The 21,351-nt window shown below is 41.3% G+C and overlaps 1 protein-coding gene across 2 annotated transcripts; it reads left to right on the plus strand.

The window, feature by feature from the left end:
* The first annotated feature begins 1 nt into the window (after position 1).
* On the plus strand, positions 2-18,143 carry mrpl38 (mitochondrial ribosomal protein L38). Of its 2 annotated transcripts, none has more exons than XM_063030940.1 (9): positions 2-135; positions 1,295-1,471; positions 2,235-2,366; positions 3,857-4,062; positions 4,589-4,661; positions 6,095-6,140; positions 9,410-9,568; positions 10,976-11,112; positions 17,859-18,143. In XM_063030940.1, exons 2-9 carry the CDS (start codon positions 1,330-1,332, stop codon positions 17,993-17,995), a joined length of 1,032 nt encoding a protein of 343 aa, XP_062887010.1. In that variant the 5' UTR covers positions 2-135; positions 1,295-1,329; the 3' UTR covers positions 17,996-18,143. The 2 variants fall into 2 exon arrangements, with proteins under 2 accessions (XP_062887010.1, XP_062887009.1); XM_063030939.1 differs by having other exon boundaries at positions 24-217.
* The last annotated feature ends 3,208 nt before the right edge of the window (positions 18,144-21,351 follow it).

Below are 21,351 nucleotides of genomic sequence, written 5' to 3' on the forward strand. Positions count from 1 at the left end.
ACGCTAAGGGTACGACCTTTGGTGCCTGTCGGGATACTGGAGGACACCTTTGCGATGTTGTAGGAAGTCTGAGGCCGTGGGCCCGGGGCCGACGGGTTCTGGCGGACCAGTGAAGGGAAGATGGCGGCGGCGTTGGTGAGGTTACGTCCGGGATTGCAGAGTGGTTTATTTCATTTCCCGAAGGTTGTGAAACCAGTCAGGATGGTGACAAATACAGGTTAGTAAGGTGACGTTGGGCTGCAGCACCCTGGTCAAACTCAGAAGTAAATGAACAGCGGCGTCGTCTGGGGTCACCATGGGAACCTGATGACCGTCCACACTTGGCTAACCCGGTCCGACATCTCTGCTGTCGCCCGAGGAGAGAGCGCTGTGGGGAGTCTCGGCCCGTACTGGTTCGAAACAAGTTCTGATCAGAGGCTCTTTCTGCGGAAATGGTGTTTCACCAGCTCACCTTCAGTTTATATTTACACTATCTCCTTGCAATCTGCTAGCACGTATTCGGGAGGTCGGCTGTGCTTTTTTGTCAACTCTGTTGTAACCCTCAAATAAGTCTCAGTTGAATCTCTTCTGTTCCAAAGAAAATTATGCCAACCATCCCAATTCCCCCTTCATATCTATAAATCTCCTTTAATCCCTTAGTCCTGGCAACATCCTTACAAATTTCCTTTGCATCCTTAAGTGTTTTGCTGTACTTCCTACAGCACAGTATCCAGAACAAGGTACAGTAATCTAGCAGTTTTATACATCTCTTTGACCATCGTACCTGTTCCATTTTCTTCAGGATGTTGTGGACATCTTTTCCAAGATTTAGTTTCATTTATATTTTGTAGCGACCCACCATTTATTATGCCTAGTTTGCCTTTCCTAAGAGTGTGAGTGCTACCACATACAGCACTGAACTTCATTCAATTTGCCACTTCCATTCTATGTAATAAGTCTATTATTGACTATTATACTAGACTTTTGTATAGTTACATAGAGCTTAGAAAAATAGAGGGCTATTGGGAAGTCTAGTTATTTCTAAGGTAGGGACATGTTCAGCACAACTTTGTGGGCCAAAGGGCCTGTATTGTGCTGTAGGTTTTCTATATTGTCTTGCAACATAGAAGTTTGTTTTTTACCATCAACCATGTTGTCTTAAGCAAACTCCTTAAAATAACTTGTATCTTTGATCTTTACTGATCACCTTCCCTATCTCTGCTTGGACTAAACTACAATAATGGTACTTTGCTACATTATGCTGAGTGAACCCAAATTATTCCAGTATATCTTACTGTGACTTCATATCCTTTAGCCGTACTACTTAAACGTGCAGCTCCACTCGGGCCGATGCCCAATGAGGATATTGATGTAACAGACCTGGAGTCTCTGGAGAAATACCGCAGCTATTCACGGTATCTGCAGGTGGCAGAGGAAAAAAGGAGGGAGCCCACCTGGTGGCGGACTTTTCAACAATACACACAAAAGCCTAGTAAGTTGTATTGTATGAGGGGGAAAATGTATCATGTTAACATAACCACAAGTGTTTATAACTGAACAATGAAGTTCATGACATATGTTGGTGATATTAAACCTGATTGTGAAGATGTTGATGCAATGTTGTGGAACCCTGACCTTTCTTCTCCCAGGTAACGGACTTGGGTATATCTGGCCTGCTTGTTGTGACTGTTTTACATACATCACTTGGTCATTTAATCGATATCCAGCTTGCTGCTTAATTGGCAATGTACTTGGAGTATAGTTAGTCTGTTGTAGAAAAGCAGAATTTGTTCATCAGAAACTGTTGTTAAGCTTTGGTTACTGTGTATTATTGGCGGATTGTTTAAATAGAATCTGGCTTGTGCTCTGTATTTTACTTGGAAATGCCCTATAGGGCAGTGTAGGAGGTGCTTTACTCTGTATCTCACCTGAATTATTAGCTGGTCGACATTTACCAGCCATCTTTGCACGCATTCTAGTTTTTTTTAATCAGTTTCACACAATCTTTGTTGTCCCTCTCATTTGTGGGGATCAGAAGTTATTCACTGTGATACACCCAATTATTTCAGATTATGCATAAATTACCCTGATTGTAAAATTTTTGGTATGTATTTTATTGACAACATATCTTTCTTTGCATGCTCTTGAATTTAATACTTTAAGTACACTACAGCTGCTTGTAAAAATAGACTTCCTCTCAAACAGCAGAGGGATTTGCTCCTGTGTTTCAGGATTTTCCATTGCATTTCTTATAGCTCCAGAGAAAATTGATATCGGTCTCCCTCATTTTAGAGGATCTCGGAAAAAGGAATTGGAGGAACGTAAACGCATTCTCAGGGCAAACCGTAACAACAGTGATCTTGAGAGGGCATCGCGGCACAGAACGTGTAAGTCAGTATTGAGAAGTAAAAGACAGCACTGGACAAGCAAGGTGACCCTATTTGTAGCCCTCAGTCTGGATTTATAACTTGCTTCAATTGTGTGCATTTGGCTGGAAGTCTGATTATATCCACATAAATAGGATTGTTCTGGTTGTGATACTGTCCAAGCACAGCATCTTGTCTATCAGAACCAAGTGCGTCTGTCCATTTCTACTGAGGGGAGACTGGAAGATAGCAGTCTCCAGGAAACTCTTACTATCAGACTGTACACTTGTAAAAATAACCCTGAAGGATTAACAAATAATGTGGAGAAATTTCAAACAAAGTCCATGACATTTATTAAAATTAAACTAAAGCGAGAATAAAGGGAGCATAAAGCACTATTTGGTCTCCATAGCCTGTTCCACAACTACCTCCTCTTCAAGGGTCTTCCTGGATCGTAAGAGATGGTAACTGGCTCGTTTTGTTTTTCTCTCAATTTTAATCCTTATTCAGGGCTCCCTGCTCCTTCCATTAAGATTGAGATGAATATTAGTCAACTTCAGGTGTCTCTGGTTGTCTATCACATCTTCCAGTCCTGAAACACTTCTCCAGTTTATCTCCCCTCTTCACTTCTGCTTTTTAAGTTCATCACTGTGAAACCCTTGGATCCCATTCCCACTGCACCGATGACCACCCATCTTATCTTTGTCTTCATGTGGCCACCAATCTATGTGGTGCCATGAAAACCACCAAGTCCTGTCCTTGTTTCAACTAACTTCCACTCCTCCTTCACACTCTCAACTCCTCTGTATTCCATTCACGATCCATTTAATTGCAGAGACAGCAGATATAAATCATGAGGGGATAATGGCGAATGTGTGCAGGCTCTGAGTGATGGGTGATGAATATGCAGAAAGTCTATGGATGTTGCTTGCTTAGATTTCCAAAAGACATTATAAAGTACCTCCTAGGAAACCATTATTAAACGTAACATTCAAGGAATGAAGCAAAACTAATGATGTTGTTGGGGACTTAACTGTTAGCAGGAAAATGAAGGTAGATTTAACAGGGCAGAACAATGTTTGGCAAGGTTTGATTAGTCATGCTCTATAATTATTGGTGTTGCCTACTTAACTATTCACTGTATTAATGATTTGATCAGACAGCATGCTATAGTTTAGTATTTGGCAAGTTTAGTTACAATGCAATCCTGTGTCAACTTAGGACACAGATGGAAGTAAGAAATGACAGAGATAATGTGTTCAGTGAGTTGGAACATTGAATTTAATAGGTCGTATGGGATCATCCAATATAATAACAATAGAGCTGATGAAAGCTGAATACAGTGGAGGTACAGAGAGCCTTGTGGGTCCACAGGCTGTTAAAATATGATTTCTAGGTGCAGAAAATGAAAGCCATGATGTATCAGATTAACTGTGCTCTTATTGAATGGCAGAGCAACCTTGATTATCCTGAACTGTTCCTAAATTAAGCTGAGTTCTCTGTTCTTGCAGTATTGATTCCACTGGATGAAGTGAATGCTGATTGGGAGAAAACAAACGGCCCTTATCATCTAAGGAACATTGGCGAACATTATGCAGTTTTTAGAGACCTATTCAATGGTGCAACCTTCGTTCCACGTGTGATGCTACGTGTTCACTACGACTGTCAGGACTATTCCATGCCAGTATATTTTGGAAACGCTGTCACTCCCACAGAGGTATGACTGGTCAGGTTCAGTTGACTAAATAGTCCACATACACTCCATACATAATTAACATACATCATGAGAATATTAAATGGTGACTATTCCCTACTAACTGTTTTTTAAAATTCAATTAATTTTAACTTGAGCACTAGTTACTTGAACATTGAGTGCAAAATTAATTGCTGTATTTAAAGAAGGATTTACAAATCTGTGCAGTAGATTCATTCCTAAGATGTAGATTCTGTTCAAAGAGATTATTATGAGCATCTATTATCATTGGAAGAATAATAAGCAATCTCAGTAAAATTTTGAAAATGACTGAGAGTAGTTGTTGTCCCTGGCTGGGAAATTTAGAAGTTGGGAGCAGAGTCTTTGTATAAGAAGACAAAATGAATTTTCTTTACTTTGATCAGGGAGTCCCTTTATCCACGCTGTTTCAATAGTACCATTTGTACAGTACATTTTTTGAGTTATGGAATAGCATTACATTCATTTGTGCTGATTCTACATCCTACTAATTTTCCTTTGTCTTTCCCAGGCTGCAAATGTTCCCAAGGTATCATTTGAGGCAGAAGAGGGTTCCCTATGGACGTTGCTGTTTACCAATCCAGGTCTGCATTTCTTTTGAATTGGAGTGGAATTGAAATTCAAAAGCCATCAAAACAGAACTGCAATGTTATGCTGGATATGGGGAAAAGATCATCTCTTGAAGCTCATTTCATTTACAGTAATTCTAGTTTCTCTTTCTGGCTATTGCTGTTCCAAAGGCACCAGTAGCAGTGTAGTAATTCAGCTTGATAATGTCCAGCAGGGACTGTAACTTCCTTCTGCTAGGGCACGTGGAGTCAAATCCTTGGAAGATGTTTAAGGTCTTGCAGGGTCCCAAAGAACTCTAATCATGGTGTTATAAAATTACCGGTACTTTACACAATACCATGCAGTGTTGAATCTGTAACCAGCAGTGCCATCATATCCAGGTAGACATACCTTATTGTTAAAAACCAGTTTTGATACTAGTTTTAAAAACTGGCTTATAAGCTGAAGCTCAGAATATTCTCTCCCAACACAATTCAAGATTTTAACAATTACATCATAGTTTAGAAAAGTTTTTTGCTGTATTTTTTCTGGCTCACTTATTGCAGGGGTTCCAAACCTGGGGTTCACGACCCCTCGGTTAATGGTAGGGGTCCATGGCATAAAAAAGTTGGGAACCCCTGCAATAAGGTGTGATATCTTCTCAAGGACGTCATCGTGTTTTATTGGCTTAAAATTGGTTCAAATACTCGCAGAAAGTAAGTGGTTGCTGGGAGGTTGAGAGACAGAGATGAAGAGATTGTGGATTTGAGGGAAGGGAGCATGGGGTTGAAGTTAAATGGCTGGAAGAGTGCAGATGTTGGGAGTTGATGAAATAGAATAGAGTGAATGGAGTGTTGGAGTGCTGGGAGAGTGTTTTATTTGGAGGAGGAAGGAACTGAGGAAGGGACTGGAATTGAGAGACAGTGTGGATATGGAAGTGCAGATTGGGGCAATTCACCAGGACCTGGGACTAGTTTTAATTAGTTCCACTTTGTCTTGCTGTTCCTTCCATATCACATCTTTTGTAGTGCACTGAAACTAATACTGGCTTGGTCACCAACATCCAGCTGTAAGGTGAGGAACAATCAAACCCAGAGCTACTTGTACATGGTCTCTTCTCTCCCTGGGCTCTTAACTTCCCACCACCCTCTCTCTACAATGTATTACCTAAAACAATGATACTATCTATTTATTATGAACTTCAATGTAACCAAGTTATTAGAGGGGTAAAGGAGCCTGGGGATGTGCAAGAGATCAAATGGATGTGGGCTTGGAGGACAAAGAAACACAAGCCCATGGATGGATCTGCTCATGAGAATTTTAAAGTACTGTAGGTCATTTCATATTATAAAAGCCACACATCTTGGACCTTTCAAGAAGATTATTCTGATTAACTTGTTTAATTGCACAATTAAGCACATTTTTATTTAAATCGTGGCCGTCCTCTTTTGGTTGTTTTGTATTTCAGATGGACACCTGAGAGACAATGAATCGGAGTACATCCACTGGCTTGTGTGAGTATTGGCAATGGGAGCTAAATGTTGCTCTGCATGTCGAATATCATTTTGTTCAGTAACAAGAAATAACTTCCATCTGATCTGCTTAATGATCTTTACCACTTGGAGTACTGGATACTAAAACATCAAGTTATGACACACAGTACCTAAACTCATTAAATTTGGATGCTGTTAATTGAAGTAGACTTCCTATTATTATTTATTATTATCATATCCAGCTTCTCTCTGTGCATGAGATCATCCAAAACTTTGCAGCCTATATCCTAACTGAAGTCCTGGTGTTGATTGACCTGTGCTGTCTCCTGGTTGAAAACCATCTCTGTTTTAAAATTCCCATTTTTGTTTCCAAGTATGTCAGTGGTTTTGGCCTTCCTTATCTGTGCAATTTCCTCCATCCATCCAAGAAACATGTACTTTTTCAGTTCTGGCTTCCATAACATCCCCAGTTTTAATTAATTTAGAAGACACATCTTCAGTTGCCAAGATGCCAGGCAACACCATGACTTCCCTTACTTTTGACCGTCGCTTATTCTGGCTGATAAGTTTCATTAAAATCAGTCCCCGACCAAGTTTTTTGCTTATCTGTCCTTGCCTCCATCAAAAAAAAACTGCTCTCCATAACGGTAAACTTGAAACTATCATTTTATTGTAAAAAAAAATCTATCTGCTAGATTAATTCTTTCAAGGAATGAATTCTGCTGTCTTTATGTAATCTTGCTTGTGGGTATCTGCAGGATTACCAATGGGGATGATTTGGGAGCAATCAGGTGGGGATATCACTGGGAATGTTGCCATTCCCAGTGATATCCACATACATAATTAATAAATATACACATTACAACTTTCCAGGCTTTTTTCTTCAGGCTTTATATTTGCCTCTCCTGAGTGAAAGCATTAATCTTTTTGTCAGCAGACTTACTTGTTGTGCCTATACACCCTTTACTACTACTATTTTCAAATTTCTGTCTCTCAATATTTTACTTTCAACTAGAAGTTTATGTGTAATGTTTTAATATTTAGACCTAAATGTAAAAGACATTATCGAGAGGTTTGTAGATATTAAAAAATGCCCAGGGGTTGACTAAGGAGAGCCATAATTTGTAGGAAGGTAGAGATGATCTGGTGAGTTGAGCAGAAAAGTGGAAAATAATCCAAAGAATATAATATTATCCAAAGAAGGGGAGTGAATCCCCTGAGGGGGTTCAACAAGGGTTGCAGATGGCAGGTAAACTGTGTGGGAAGAAACCGAGAGACCTTGGAGTATACTGTATACCCAAAGCATCTTAAATGTAGCATGGCAGGTCTCAGGATATGGGAAAGGTGTGAGATTAGAGTAGACAGCCAGTATCTTTTTCCCAGGATTGAAATGATAGATAGATATACTTTATTAATCCCGAGGGAAATTTGGTTTCGTTACAGCCGCACCAACCAAGAATAGAGCGTAAATATAGCAATACAAAAACCCCAACAATCAAACAACAAAATGCAAACTATGCCAGATGGAAAATAAGTCCAGGACCAGTCTATTGGCTCAGGGTGTCTGAACCTCCACGGGAGGAGCTGCACATTCGATGGCTACAGGCTGGAACGACCTCCCGTGCCGCCAAGTGTTGTATCACGGTGGAATGTGGCCGAAGTCCAACAGTAAAAAGTTCAATATCCAGTCTGCAAACACGTTCCTCGATCGTAATATACCCCGGATTGCACCATCTGTTGTTAGCCAGAACAGTAAGCACCGAACTCCTTTACGCTTACCACTCTCAGTGCACTTCCGGTCAGCTGGAACGGTATTACCCACCGAACTCCTCTTCTCCATAAGTCTCTGTTGTCTCGACCCGGTCCTCTTTCCTCGGCTTTGTGATCCCCCTCTGTGTGTTCCGGATTTCAGCAGGGGTGTCCACCGCTCTGTTCGCTAAGCCGGCCGGTCTTTGCTGGTCCGTGAAATACACAATGCGACCTCGCTTCTGTCCCGTGTGTTGGGATGTAACCATTTTCAGCGCTAAAGAAAACCCAAATAAAACTCTCTACCAGCATGTTAGAGAGGGTGCAGCTTCGACGTGTTACCGTGAGGAAAAAAAATACAAAAAAATAACGTAAATTAAAAAGTAAGAAGAAGAAAGTAAGAATAGATCGGAACGGCTGTACCAGGCTGCATGCACGACTGGCGCATGCGCACTAAAGTGTCTAATGTCTAATACCAGAGGGCACGTATATAAGGTGAGAAGGGGCAAGCTTAAAGGGGATGTGTAGGGCAAGTTTTTAATCACACAGTGGCTGGAATACGCTGCCTGGGATGGTGGTGGAGGCAAATATGATAGGTTCATTCAAGGGCTTTTAGATAGGTATGTGAATGTGCAGGAATTGGAAGGATATCGACACTTCAAATGCAGAAGGAATTAGTTGGGCACTACATTGTGGACCAAAAGGTTCGTTCCTATGCTGTACCATGTTCTATTCTGTCCTTTATTAGATTGGCATAGAAGAGGGTGATTGTGGTCAAGTTGTATACAGTAATAAATAGACTATAGTTTGAGTATTGCACACAGTTCTAGTCAACACCTCACATGAAAGTGTGGAGGTGCTGAGGAGATTTACAAGAATATTGTAAGGACTGTACAAGTTATAACCCAGTGGAAAGATTTACAAATTCCGTTTGTTTTCTGTGGAGCAGTGAAGCTGAGGTGAGTCGTAATTGAATTGTTTCAATATTATTGGGTGCATAAATAACAAGACTCTACTTTCCTTAGCAGAGGGTATAGATTTAGGTTAAATGCTAAAAGGGTTGGGTGAACTTGGATGTGTAGCTCAAGACTTATCATAGACAGACCTAACACTTGAAAGTGTGATTTGATTGTATAGTTTTTTTCAATCAGCACAGGTACAATGGCTGGGTGGCCTCATTCAGTGTCATAAATTTTCTATGATTTTAGTGTTTGTGTAGTTCCCTTGTCATCTCCTTGGATTTACCAGTTATTCCCTTGCTTTTCCCCAACCCTTCTGGTTTGGTTTTATCTGCTGACTGGCATTTAGTTAGTGTGTTAGCATGAATGAAAGTTGATTCCTCGAGTACTCAACTGAGCACTTCTTTCTGACATCACTCCCCTAAAAATGTACCCAGTGATAGTTAAGCATTTACTTATATCCCATCTGTTCCAAATGTATATGTTAAGTTCTTAATGTGTATTATTGTGTCTGTTCTGTAAATGGTGAAATTGGCAAATTAAGGAATTTGGATCTGTTTTTTTCATTATATTTTTGTTATGCAGTGGTAATATTCCTGGGAATGCGGTATCAGAAGGAGAGGACATCTGCCACTATTTCCCACCCTTTCCTGCTAAAGGCACAGGATATCATCGATGCATCTTCATTCTCTTTAAACAAGATAAAGCAATTAATTTTAAAGATGACTCCAGGCCAAACCCTTGGTAAGGTTAAACAAATAGCTTCAAATGTAATCTCAATGCTTAAGGACTGGACTTGAGTCAGCATAGTACAAAGAGAATACATTTACCATGATGTCTGCCTTGTCTCTTGAGCTCTTGGTGATATTTTCAGTATTAAGTATTGCAAAATTAATGGAAATAGAATTTGGCTACCAAGTTTTGACATCATGAAGCTCTCTCACTTCTGTATTTACCCATTTAGTGTCTCTGATCACTACCTCATTACTTTCTGTTGCCTGTTTTTTGCATTATTTATTTAACTATTTAATATATACTTTAATTCGGTTTTGTGCCTATATTATCATGTTTTGCGTTGTACTGCTGCCGCAAAGAACAAATTTCATGACATATGCCTGTGGTATGAACACTGATGTTGATCCTGATTAAAACTGAATTAAGTTCTATCTTAGATATAGTAGATAAATTAGATTCATAAACAACAAACCCTTCAACCCAGCTCATCCATGCTGGCCAGGATGCCTAACTACTTTATTCCAATTTGCCTGCATTTGAGCCATATCCCTCTATACCTTTCCTATCTATGTACCTGTCCAAATGACTTTTAAGCATTGTAATTGTATCTGCCTTTTTATCTGTCCTAGCACCTCCTTTCATATATCCATCACCTTATGTGTGGATAAATTTCTCAGATCCCCTTTAAATCCTTCCCCTCTCACCTTAAATCTTTGCCCTCTCGTTTAATACTCCTTCTGGGAAAAATGGTGTAACCATTCACCTTAACTATGTCCCTTTTAATTTTATAAACTTCCATAAAGTCATCTCTCTGTAATGAGATCTTCAGGCAAATGAACCCAGGTGTGGAGTAAACTTGAGATTCAAAATAATGACGAGGATTTATTTGAAGAACATAACAGGAATAACAAGTGACTTAGATTGTATGAGTCATTTGTTATCTCTGTCACATTCTTCGAATAAATCTTTGTTACTTTCTTTAGCCAGAGGGTGGTGAATCTGTGGAATTACCATGGACAGCTGTGGAGGCCAAGTCATTGAGTATATTTAAAGCAGAGGTTGATAGGTTCTTGGTCAGGGCATCAAAGATTATGAGGAGAAGGCAGGAGAATGGTGTTGAGAGGGATAATAAATGAGCCATGATGGACTGGTGGAGCAGACTTGATGGGCTGAGTGGCCTAATTCTGCTCCAATGTCTTATGATCTCTCTTGCTATACAATGTCTGACAGTCTTTGAGATTGTGTGTGTGTATATATGTGTCACCTTGTGAATGTGTTCTTAATTGCTTATAATCCCCCTCTTTGTGACTGGTCTGTTTGACATTAGGTGCAATAGATGACTGCATTCCTGAGTAAGCCATGGAATGGTCTTCCTCTGATATGTGCATATCTTATACACCTCTTATGTATTCATAGTTTCAGCTTGAAAATGCGAACCTTTAAAACATTTGACTTCTACAAGAAACATCAGGATTTGATGACTCCAGCTGGGATAGCCTTCTTCCAGAGTCGCTGGGACGAGTCTGTAACGCACACTTTCCATAATGTTCTCGGTAAGTCCTTGTACATCCTCCCATGTTGTGTGTGGTTAAAAAAAAAACAGTTGTAGACCTAGACCAGTGAAAGATGCCCTTTATTTTCAGGATGTGTAGAAATCCCTTCTTTTTGCCACTGACAAATAATGTGTGGTGGAAAAATAATACATTCCACCCTTGTGGAGCTGCCACAAAAGAAGAAATAATAATAATAAACCTGATTCTTTGAGATCCCCTTCCCCAAGTGCACCCTTAGAATGACGCCTTGCCATCTGATGCAGCTCAAGTTGGAAATTGATTATGTGCTCCTGAGATTTGACACTCCAACATAGAGGCCATCCATAGGGATAAATGTATATGGATGCTGCATTCCCTGGAGAATGGTGGAGAAACTATCTGGTGCAATGTGACTTCCTGGGCTAAGTTTATTCATTTCTAACATTCCTCATATATGGTGCAGGTTGAATAGAGATCAGCAGGCAGTGGAAGTAATGGGCGCTGAGCAACAACAACCCACTGGGCCTTGTCTCTAGTAACATTTAAAGGACCTACATGTGCAGCACACACAGGAAAGCTGCGTTTTTTTATATCTGCTTATGTTCATGTATTGCAGACGTTTTGTGTGTCATCCAGCCATCACTGTGGTACAGGTCTCCCCCGCTATCCAAATGTAGAGCGTTCCTATGAAACTGTTCGTAAGCCGAAATGGTGTAAAGCGAAGAAGCAATTACCATTAATTTATATGGGACAATTTTTTGAACGTTCCCAGACCCAAAAAATAACCTACCAAATCATACCAAATAGCACTTAAAACATAAAATAACACTAACATATAGTAAAAGCAGGAATGATATGATAAATACACAGCCTATATAAAGTAGAAATAATGTATGTACAGTGTACTTTCACTTAACAGAATTGGGAAGATTGAGCCAAAATCGATTTGTCGAAAAAAATCAGCATGTACACGCATGTGCACATCATGCATTCGCACATACACGCACATCACGCATGCACACGTACACACATTCGCAAATCACGCATGCACAGACACATGCCCGTGCAAGGCTTCATGGTCATGGTAGTCTTTCTCGGGGTAAACACAAGTTCAAAGCGAGCATCTTTTTTCGTAAAAGCGAAAATCCTCTTCCTGTTAACCAAACCAGGTACCGTGTAGGTCTTTCGTAAAAGCGAAACGTCATAAAACGTTCAGAAAGCAGGGGACACCTGTATTCCCTTCATGTTCATTTGAGGTGAACTAACAGGCACCTAGCTGAGGCTTTGCTGCAGTTGCCATATGATGTATCCTGAGTAAGGTCACTCCACAACAAGGAAGATGTGCTGTTATGAGCAGTAATCAAGTGTGCCAGATGTTGAGAGACAGCAACCGTGTAAGGGACAAAATGCACTGTTTCATTGAAAGAGGAAATAATGAATGATTAAATTGGGGCTCTGAGACTGGATAGGTACCAATGACAGCAGTATTTATAAATGCACCAGACTGGGAAAATTCAGTCAACAGAAACCAGCACTAATACTATTTCAAGGCATTTCCTTGCCCATTCTCCTAATCTGTCTAAACCCTTCTGCATCCTACCTGTTTCCTCAACACTACCTGCCCCTCCACCAATCTTTGTATCATCTGCAAACTTGGCAACAAAGCCATCTATTCCATCATCTAAATCATTTATATACAGCATAAAAAGAAGTGGTCCCAACACCGAGCCCTGTGGCACACTACTAGTCACTGGCAGCTAACCAGAAAAGGATCATTTTATTCTTACTCACTGCCTCCTACCAATCAGCCAATGCTCTAACCATATTAGTAACTCTTAACTTGGGCTCTTAACTTGGTAAGCAGCCTCATGTGTGGCACCTTGTCAAAGGCCTTATGAAAGTTCAAATACACAACATCCACTGCATCCCCTTTATCTATCCTACTTGTAATCTCAAAGAATTCCCAGGCAGGTAGTATTTTCCCTGAAGGAAACCATGCTAACTTTGTACTAACTTATCCTGTGTCCCCAAGTATCCCATCACCTCATCCTTAACAGTTGACTCTAACATGTTCCCAATCACCGAGGTCAGGCTAACTGGTCTATAATTTCCTTTCTGCTGCCTTCCTCATTTCTTAAAGAGTGGAGTAACGTTTGCAATTTTCCAGTCGTCTGACACCATGCCAGAGCCCAATGATTTTTGAAAGATCATTTCTAGTGCCACCGCAATCTCTAACGCTACTTCTTTCCGAGCCCTAGGGTGCAGTTCGTCTGGTCTGGGTGATTTATGTACCTTTAGGTCTTTTAGCTTTTTGAGCACCTTCTCTCTTGTAATAGTAACTGCACCCACTTCTGTTCCTTCACACACTACAACATCAGGCACACTGCTAGTGTCTTCCACAGTGAAGACTGATGCAAAATACTCATTTAGTTCATCAGGCATCTCCTTGTCCCCCGTTATTATTTCTCCGGCCTCATTTTCTAACGGTCCTATGTCCACTCTCATTTCTCTTTTATTTTTGACGTACTTGGAAAAAAAATTACTATCACCTTTGATATTGTTTGCCAGCTTGCTTTCATATTTCATCTTTTCTCTTCTAATGATTTTTTTAGTTGCTCTCTCTAGGTTTAAAAAAAAAATCCCAATCCTCTATCTTCCCACTAATTTTTGCTTTGTTGTATGCCCTTTCTTTTGCTTTTACAATTTCTTAGACTTCCCTTGTCAGCCATGTTGTACTATTTTACCATTTGAGTATTTCATCATTTTTGGAATACACATGTCCTGCACCTTCCTTATTTTTTCCCAGAAATGCATGCCATTGCTGCCCTGCTGACATCCCTGCCAGCAGCTCCTTCCAATTTACTTTGGCCATCTCCTCTCTCATACCACTGTAATTTCCTTTACTCTGAAATACTGTACATCAGACTTTACTTTCTCCCTATCAAATTTCAAGTTGAACTCAATCATATTGTGATCACTGGTTCCCAAGGGTTCTTTTACCTTAAGGTCCCTAATCGCTTCCGGCTCATTACATAACACCCAATCCAGTATAGCTGATCCCTTAGTAGGCTCAACGACAAACTGCTGTAAAAAGCCATCTCTTAGGCATTCAACAAACTCACTCTCTTGAGATCTGTTATCAACCTGATTTTCCCAATCGACCTGCATGTTAAAATCTCCCATGACTACCATAACATTGCGACTCGCCTTTTGTATTTCCTGTTGTAATCTGTGGTCCACCTCCCAGCCACTGTTGGGAGGCCTGTATATAATTGCCATCAACATCCTTTTACCCTTGCAGTTTCTTAACTCAACCCACAAGGATTCAACATCTTCTGATCCTATGTCACATCTTTCTACTAATTTGATACCATTCTTTGTCAATAGAGCCACACCACCTCCTCTGCCTACCTCCCTTTCCCTCCGATCCAATGTGTAACCCTGGCTCCCAACCACAGCCATCCTTCAACCACGATTCAGTGATGGCCACAACATCATACCTGGCAATCTGTAATATTGCAACAAGATCATCCACCTTATTTCTTATACTACGTGCATTTAGATACAACACCTTGAGTACCGTATTTGCTGTCCTTTCTGATTCTGCATCCCTAATGACTTGATACCTCAGTCTGTTGGCTGCAACTGAGTCCCATCACCTGCCTGCCCTTCCTGACAGTCTGACTGCACGCTATCTTTACTTTTTTTTATCATCTGTCCTATCCTGAGTACCTTCACTAAGGTTCCCCTCCTGCCAAGTTAGATTAACCCTCCCCAAAAGCTGTAACAAACCTGCCTGTGAGAATATTGGTCCCCCTTGGGTTCAGGTGCAACTGGTCACTTTTGAACAGGTCATACCTCCCCCAGAGGAGATCCCAATCATCCAAGCCCTGCCCCCTGTACCAGCTTCTCAGCTACGCATTTATCTGCCAGATCATACTGCCTTTACCCTCACTGGCACGTGGCACATGTAGCAATCCAAAAATTAATACCCGTAAGGGCCTGCTTCTCAGCTTTCTACCTAGCTCTCTAAATTCTCTTTTCAGGACCTCATTGCTTTTCCTTCCTATGTCATTAGTACCAAGACATCTGGCTGCTCCCTCTCCAAAATGCTGTGGACACGATCTGAGACATCACTGACCCTGGCAGCATACCATCCGGGTGTCCTGTTTATGTCCACAGAATCTCCTGTCTTTTCCCCTCACTATAGAGTCTCCTGTCACTACCACCGCCACCTTCTTTCCCTTTCCCTTCTGCACCACAGACCCATGCTCAGTGCCTGTAACCCGGTCACTGTGACATTCTCCCGGGAGGTCATCTCCCACAAAAGTATTCAAAGCAGTATACTTGATTTTGAGGGGAATGGCCACAGGGGTGCTCTGCTCTAACTGCCTATTTCCATTTCTCCTGACTGTCACCCAGCTACTCATAGAAACATAGAAAACCTACAGCACAATACAGGCCCTTTGGCCCACAATGCTGTGCCAAACATGTACGTACTTAAGAAATTACCTAGGGTTACCCATAGCTCTGTATTTTTCTAAGCTCCATGTACCTATCCAAGGGTCTCTTAAAGACCCTATTGTATCTGTCTCCATTACTGTCACCGGCAGCCCATTCCACGCAATCACCACTCTGCATTTTTAAAAGAAAACTTACCCCTGACACCACCTGTGTACCTACTTCCAAGCACCTTAAAACTGTACCCTCTTCATTCTAGCCATTTCAGCCCTGGGAAAAAGCCTCTGACTATCCACAAGATCAACACCTCTCATCATCTTATACACCACTATCAGGTCACCTCTCATCCTTCGTCGCTCCAAGGAGATAAGGCCAAGTTCACTCAACCTATTCTCTTAAAGCATGCTCCCCAATCCAGGCAACATCCTTGTAAATCTCCTCTGCACCCTTTCTATAGTTTCCACATCCTTCCTGTAGTGAGGTGACCAGAACTGACCACAGTACTCCAAGTGGGGTCTGACCAGGGTCCTATCTAGCTGTAACATTACCTCTCGGCTCTTGTACCCAATCCCACGGTTGATGAAGGCCAATTCACCATAAGCCTTCTTAACCACAGAGTCAACCTGCGCAGCAGCTTCGAGTGGCCTATAGACTCGGACCCCAAAATCCCTCTGATCCTGCACGCTGTCAAGAGTTTTACAATTAATACCATATCCTGCCATCATGTTTGACCCACCAAAATGAACCACCTCACACTTATCCGGGTTGAACTCTATCTGCCACTTCTCAGCCCAGTTCTGCATCCTATTGATGTCCCGCTGTGACCTTTGACAGCCCTCCACACTATCCACAACACCCCCAACCTTTGTGTCATCAGCAAATTTACTAACCCATCCCTCCACTTCCTCATCCATGTCATTTATAAAAATCACAAAGAGAAGGGGTCCCAGAACAGATCCCTGAGGCACACCACTGGTCATCAACCACCATGCAGAATATGACCCATCTACAACCACTCTTTGCCTTCTGTCGGCAAGCCAATTCTGGATCCACAAAGCAAGGTCCCCTTGGATCCCATGCTGAAATCCAAAAACATTACATCTACTGCTCTGCCTTCATCAACATGTTAGTCACATCCTCAGAAATTTCAATCAGGCTCGTAAGGCACCACCTGCCTTTGACAAAGCCATGCTGACTATTCCTAATCATATTATGCCTCTCCAAATGCTGATAAATCCTGCCTCTCAGGATCTTCATCAATTTACCAACCACTGAAGTAAGACTCACTGGTGTATAATTTCCTGGGCTATCTCTACTCCCTGTCCTGAGTAAGGGAACAACATCTGCAACCCTCCAATCCTCTGGAACCTTCCCCGTCACCATTGATGATGCAGAGATCATTGCCAGAAGCTCAGCAATCTCCTCCCTCACCTCCCACAGTAGCCTGGGTACACCCCTTCCAGTCCCGCTGACTTATCCAACTTGATGCTTTCCAAAAGCTCCAGCACACACTCTTTCTTAATGTCTATATGCTCAAGCTTTTCAGTCCCTACAGTCGGCAAGGTCCTTTTCCGTAGTGAATACTGAAGCAAAGTATTCATTAAGTACCTCCGCTATCTCCTCCGGTTCCATACTTTCCCACTGTCATGCTTGATTGGTCCTATTCTCTCACGTCGTATCCTCTTGTACTGTTATACTTGCCTCCTGTGACTTCGAGGTGACTCCGTCCCTGTAACTTTAATCAATTATCTCCTTTTACATCAGTTAATGCAGGGGTGGTGTAAATGAGTGGTTGATCATGCTGACTCCGTGGGCTGAAGGGCCTGTTTCCATGTATGTGTCAATAGCTCTTTGGCTCTGTAATAGTACTAATAAAATAGAAGGCTCTTAGTTTTAATGGGAGAAGATAGGCTTCTGTCTGCAGTTCATGTTTGCATGTGACAAATGCTGCAAAAGCTTCAGGGGTTTGACTGCATGCTGGTACTTAAGGCTGTACTGTTTTTGTAGTAATTTACAGAAGTACTGGCAAAGTTTGGGCTGTAGTTTGCAGTATACTCAGTAATGAAAGAAAAAATTGAACCTCTTGGTGGCCACTTTAGGAATAGAGGAAATAGTGCTGTCATATCTCAATACACAGAGGACTGCGGGTAGAACTGTCCAAGGAAAGAATTAAAATTTATGTATTAGAATTCTATGAGAAACAAAACAGAATTGAAAATATCAGTGATTCCAGTGCTGGATAAAGGGATGGAAGAAATCAAGTCAGCAAAGGAGAGAATGATCAATAATTTCCTTGTATTTGGCAGATATGAAGGAGCCAATATTTGAATATGACTTTCCTCCAGCTTACCATCCACCTCAGAGGAAGTACCCACATGGTAAGCCACTCCGATACTTGGACCGGTACAGAGACAGCCATGAGCCTACCTATGGCATCTACTGATCCATCAGCAGCTTTCCACAGAGGCCCAACGTCTTCCACTACAGCTGTGGATGACTACCCAAGACTGCTCTATCATGCCAATTTCACATGGCCATCTACAAGATCAATTTCTCTGGTCGTGCAACGAAAATAAATATTTTTTATAGTATGTTGGTGTAGTCAAATATTCGGAATGTGCACAGACTGTTTACTTACTTCCCTTGCACCAAGAAACTATTTACTTTCAATGGAATGGCTAAGGACTTCTGAAAGTGGGTAGTTTTGAAAGGGATTACATACTTATTGCCTCTGATGAAAATTACAATAGCCTAAGATGGTTTATTTCTAAGATTATTGGTCAATTGTACTGGAAAGTTTAACTTCTGGAGGCTGTAAGAGATATATACAGCATGGAAACAGGTCCTCCAACCCAAGATGTCCACCTTGACCAAGGTGCTTTCCTGAGCTCATCTGACTTGCTTGCATTTGGCCCATATCCCTCTAAACTTTTTCTCCCCATGTACCTGTCAAAATGTCTCTTAAATGTTGTAATTGTACCAACCTTTACCACTTCCTCTGGCAGCATCCAACACCCTCTGTGTGGAAAAACTTGACTCTCAGGTCTCCTTTAAATCTTTCCCCTCTCACCTTAAACCTGGGCCCTTTAGTTTCCTTAGCAGTGAGTTTAGACATTTACAAGGATGCAGTTAAACTTCAGATCCAAGTTCCCATTGATCTGCAATGGCCCACTACTCGCAGTTTAAAGTTTGATTTTATGTAGAAATCTAAATTACAATTTGTTGGAGCTGTATGGAAATTGTAAACAAGACCTTTGTTTTTCATTCCTAATGACCCTGGAACCAAGAGGCTGATAGTGTCTTATTTTAGCATGATCTGTCTGCAATCTCCTCAGCATTGAGATTAACCAAGGCAATGGTAAAGAACCAGAATCAGGTTTATTATCACTAATATGTGTCGTGAAGTTTGTCTTTTTGTGGCAACAGTGCAGTGCAAAACCAAGAAGTTACTATAAGTAGTGCAGAAGATGAATAATGAGGTGGTGTTCATGGCGATCTGATCAGATCACAGTGATCTGATGGCGGAGCAGAAGAAGCTATTCTTAACACAACTGAAAGCTGAAGTAGGCCATTTATTCCCCCAAGACCCTTCTGCTATGTCATGAAATTATGGATGATCTCTGACTCCATACCCCTGCCTTTTCTATGTATTAACCTTGCTTCTTTGTGGGGGCAGTAACATGAGGTATCTGGTGATGTTTCATGCATTAAGAATGAAGCAAAGTACTTAAGTGTAGGTCTTATTTTTCTTGTACAGAGCTTCAGTTTCTCTTCCCCACCATGGCCTCTTTGGTCAGTTATAACTATAACAGTTTATTCCACATTCAGCTACTGTAATGACTTTTTAAAATTAATTTACTTGCAAGGCGTGTGTTTTGAAGGCAATACTGTCATTCTCTTAAATCCATCCATCCAAGAACAAAAGAAAATAAGAGCAGGAGTAGATCACCACACTCAGCTCCTCAAGTCTGTCCCGCCTTTCAGAGTGATCATGACCGATCTATGCTGTCCTTAATTCCTCTGCCAGTTCACCATAACCCTTAATTCCTGGATCTTTCAAATATTTACCTCCACCTTAAATATAACAAATGATCTGACCTCTGAGGCAATAATTACAGAGATTCATCAGAGATTACAGAAGAAATGTCTAAACACCTCAAGGTTATGAATAACTGGCTCCTTCATATCTAGCAATATTTTCTTTTTGTGACTCTCCCACCAGTGAAAACAACTTAACCTGAATGATTCTTCCTGTTGCGACATTGATTTGTTCTGAATAAATGCCCTACTAATTAGAGAAAATTCTTTTCAAAGTCAAGACCTTCAATAATCTTAATTCTGCTATTTTCCCTTGTCACAAGAATGTAGGTGCAGCAGAATATAATTAGTGTCTTGATATTTGGGTTGACATTAATGCCCTTTTCTCTTCTTTTGTTTGGGGATTTACCACTTCCTTTGATCTATGTAGTAGGTCCTGCTTATTTTTGAGATGGCTTATTAGTTAATTTCACAGGGCTTTGAAAGCAGCCACATTGCTCTCTAACCAGCATTTCAACCCCTCTATTCTTTATCAATTTGTCATATTGAGAAAGGAGATTGGTGAGTCCAGTCCCCAATATGCATATTGGGGAGGCTATTTTGTTGCAATTGGGCATATCGTATATAGCTGCCCCTTGAAGGGGGGGGGAGAGGAAGAGGAGAAGGACACTTCTCTAGATCAGTACATCTAATAGCCTGACAAAGTATGACCTAACCATGGCAAATATTGTTTGCCATTTTCATGTGCAAGATGTCCATCCATTGCAAGTTTTTGCTTGATTGTGGCTGAGCAAGCAGTAAATAAAGAAGCTGAAGAGGCAGGTGTTAAGGAGGGTGGGGGAAATAAGCAATCCGTGACTGAGGAAGGAGAGAGTGTGTGATTGAGTTGGGCTGGAGACCAGCTGAAGGCAACAGTCAGTATTGAGTTGATGGTCTCACCATCGTTTGTAAGTTTGTGGAGAGCAGGAAGTGGAACAATTTGAATAGTTCCATCAAAACCATCACAGGAGTATCGGCCAAATTCACTTTTCAAACACTGCCCACTTCATCATTGGTGCCATACCTGTAGTGTCAATCACACCACCTACCTGGGTGAATACATAGAAATATTCATCAAAACATTTATCAAAAAAATATTTCTGACTATTTGGAGTGATCTACTGAGTAAGGGGATGAATTAAATAATTATAAGTTCATTCTAAGTTACAATATAGTTGGCTTTCGAAGCTGAACATTTTATTCTGTCCTATTGTTGGATGATACAAATCACGGTTCAAAGAGGGCCCAGAAATTTTCTGTTTATCGTGAGATATTCTTATTACTCTGTTAAAGAGATTAGCTGATAAGGATGAATAAATTTAACATGGCCTCAGACCAACTCCCTGGATTTAGCTCTATCCCGTCAGTGCATATAATTTCTCTGCACCATCGCTCCAATGACACCGCCCATCCCCAGTCCTGCCCCCACTGCAGCTATGCCACGGCCTCACGGCAACTGGATTTGGATTAAAAGGAAAGACAACAACTGGGCTGCAAGATGAAGACAGGAGGGTATGGAACTGAGGGGGGGGGGTGTATCTGGGACGCCAGGTAGCACCGTTGAGCCCTCTGCAGACGTCGTGGGCTTATCAAGGAAACGTCAGAGTAGGAGGGTGCCGTGTGTGTGTGTGAAGGGTGAAGGGATTTAGAATGTATGTCTAGTGCACATTCTGGAGCAGAGGGTGGCGGTAATGCACCATTAAGCTGGATGCCAACCGCCGT

The sequence above is a fragment of the Mobula hypostoma genome, chromosome 22, assembly GCF_963921235.1.
Source record: "Mobula hypostoma chromosome 22, sMobHyp1.1, whole genome shotgun sequence".
Classification (NCBI taxonomy): domain Eukaryota; kingdom Metazoa; phylum Chordata; class Chondrichthyes; order Myliobatiformes; family Myliobatidae; genus Mobula; species Mobula hypostoma.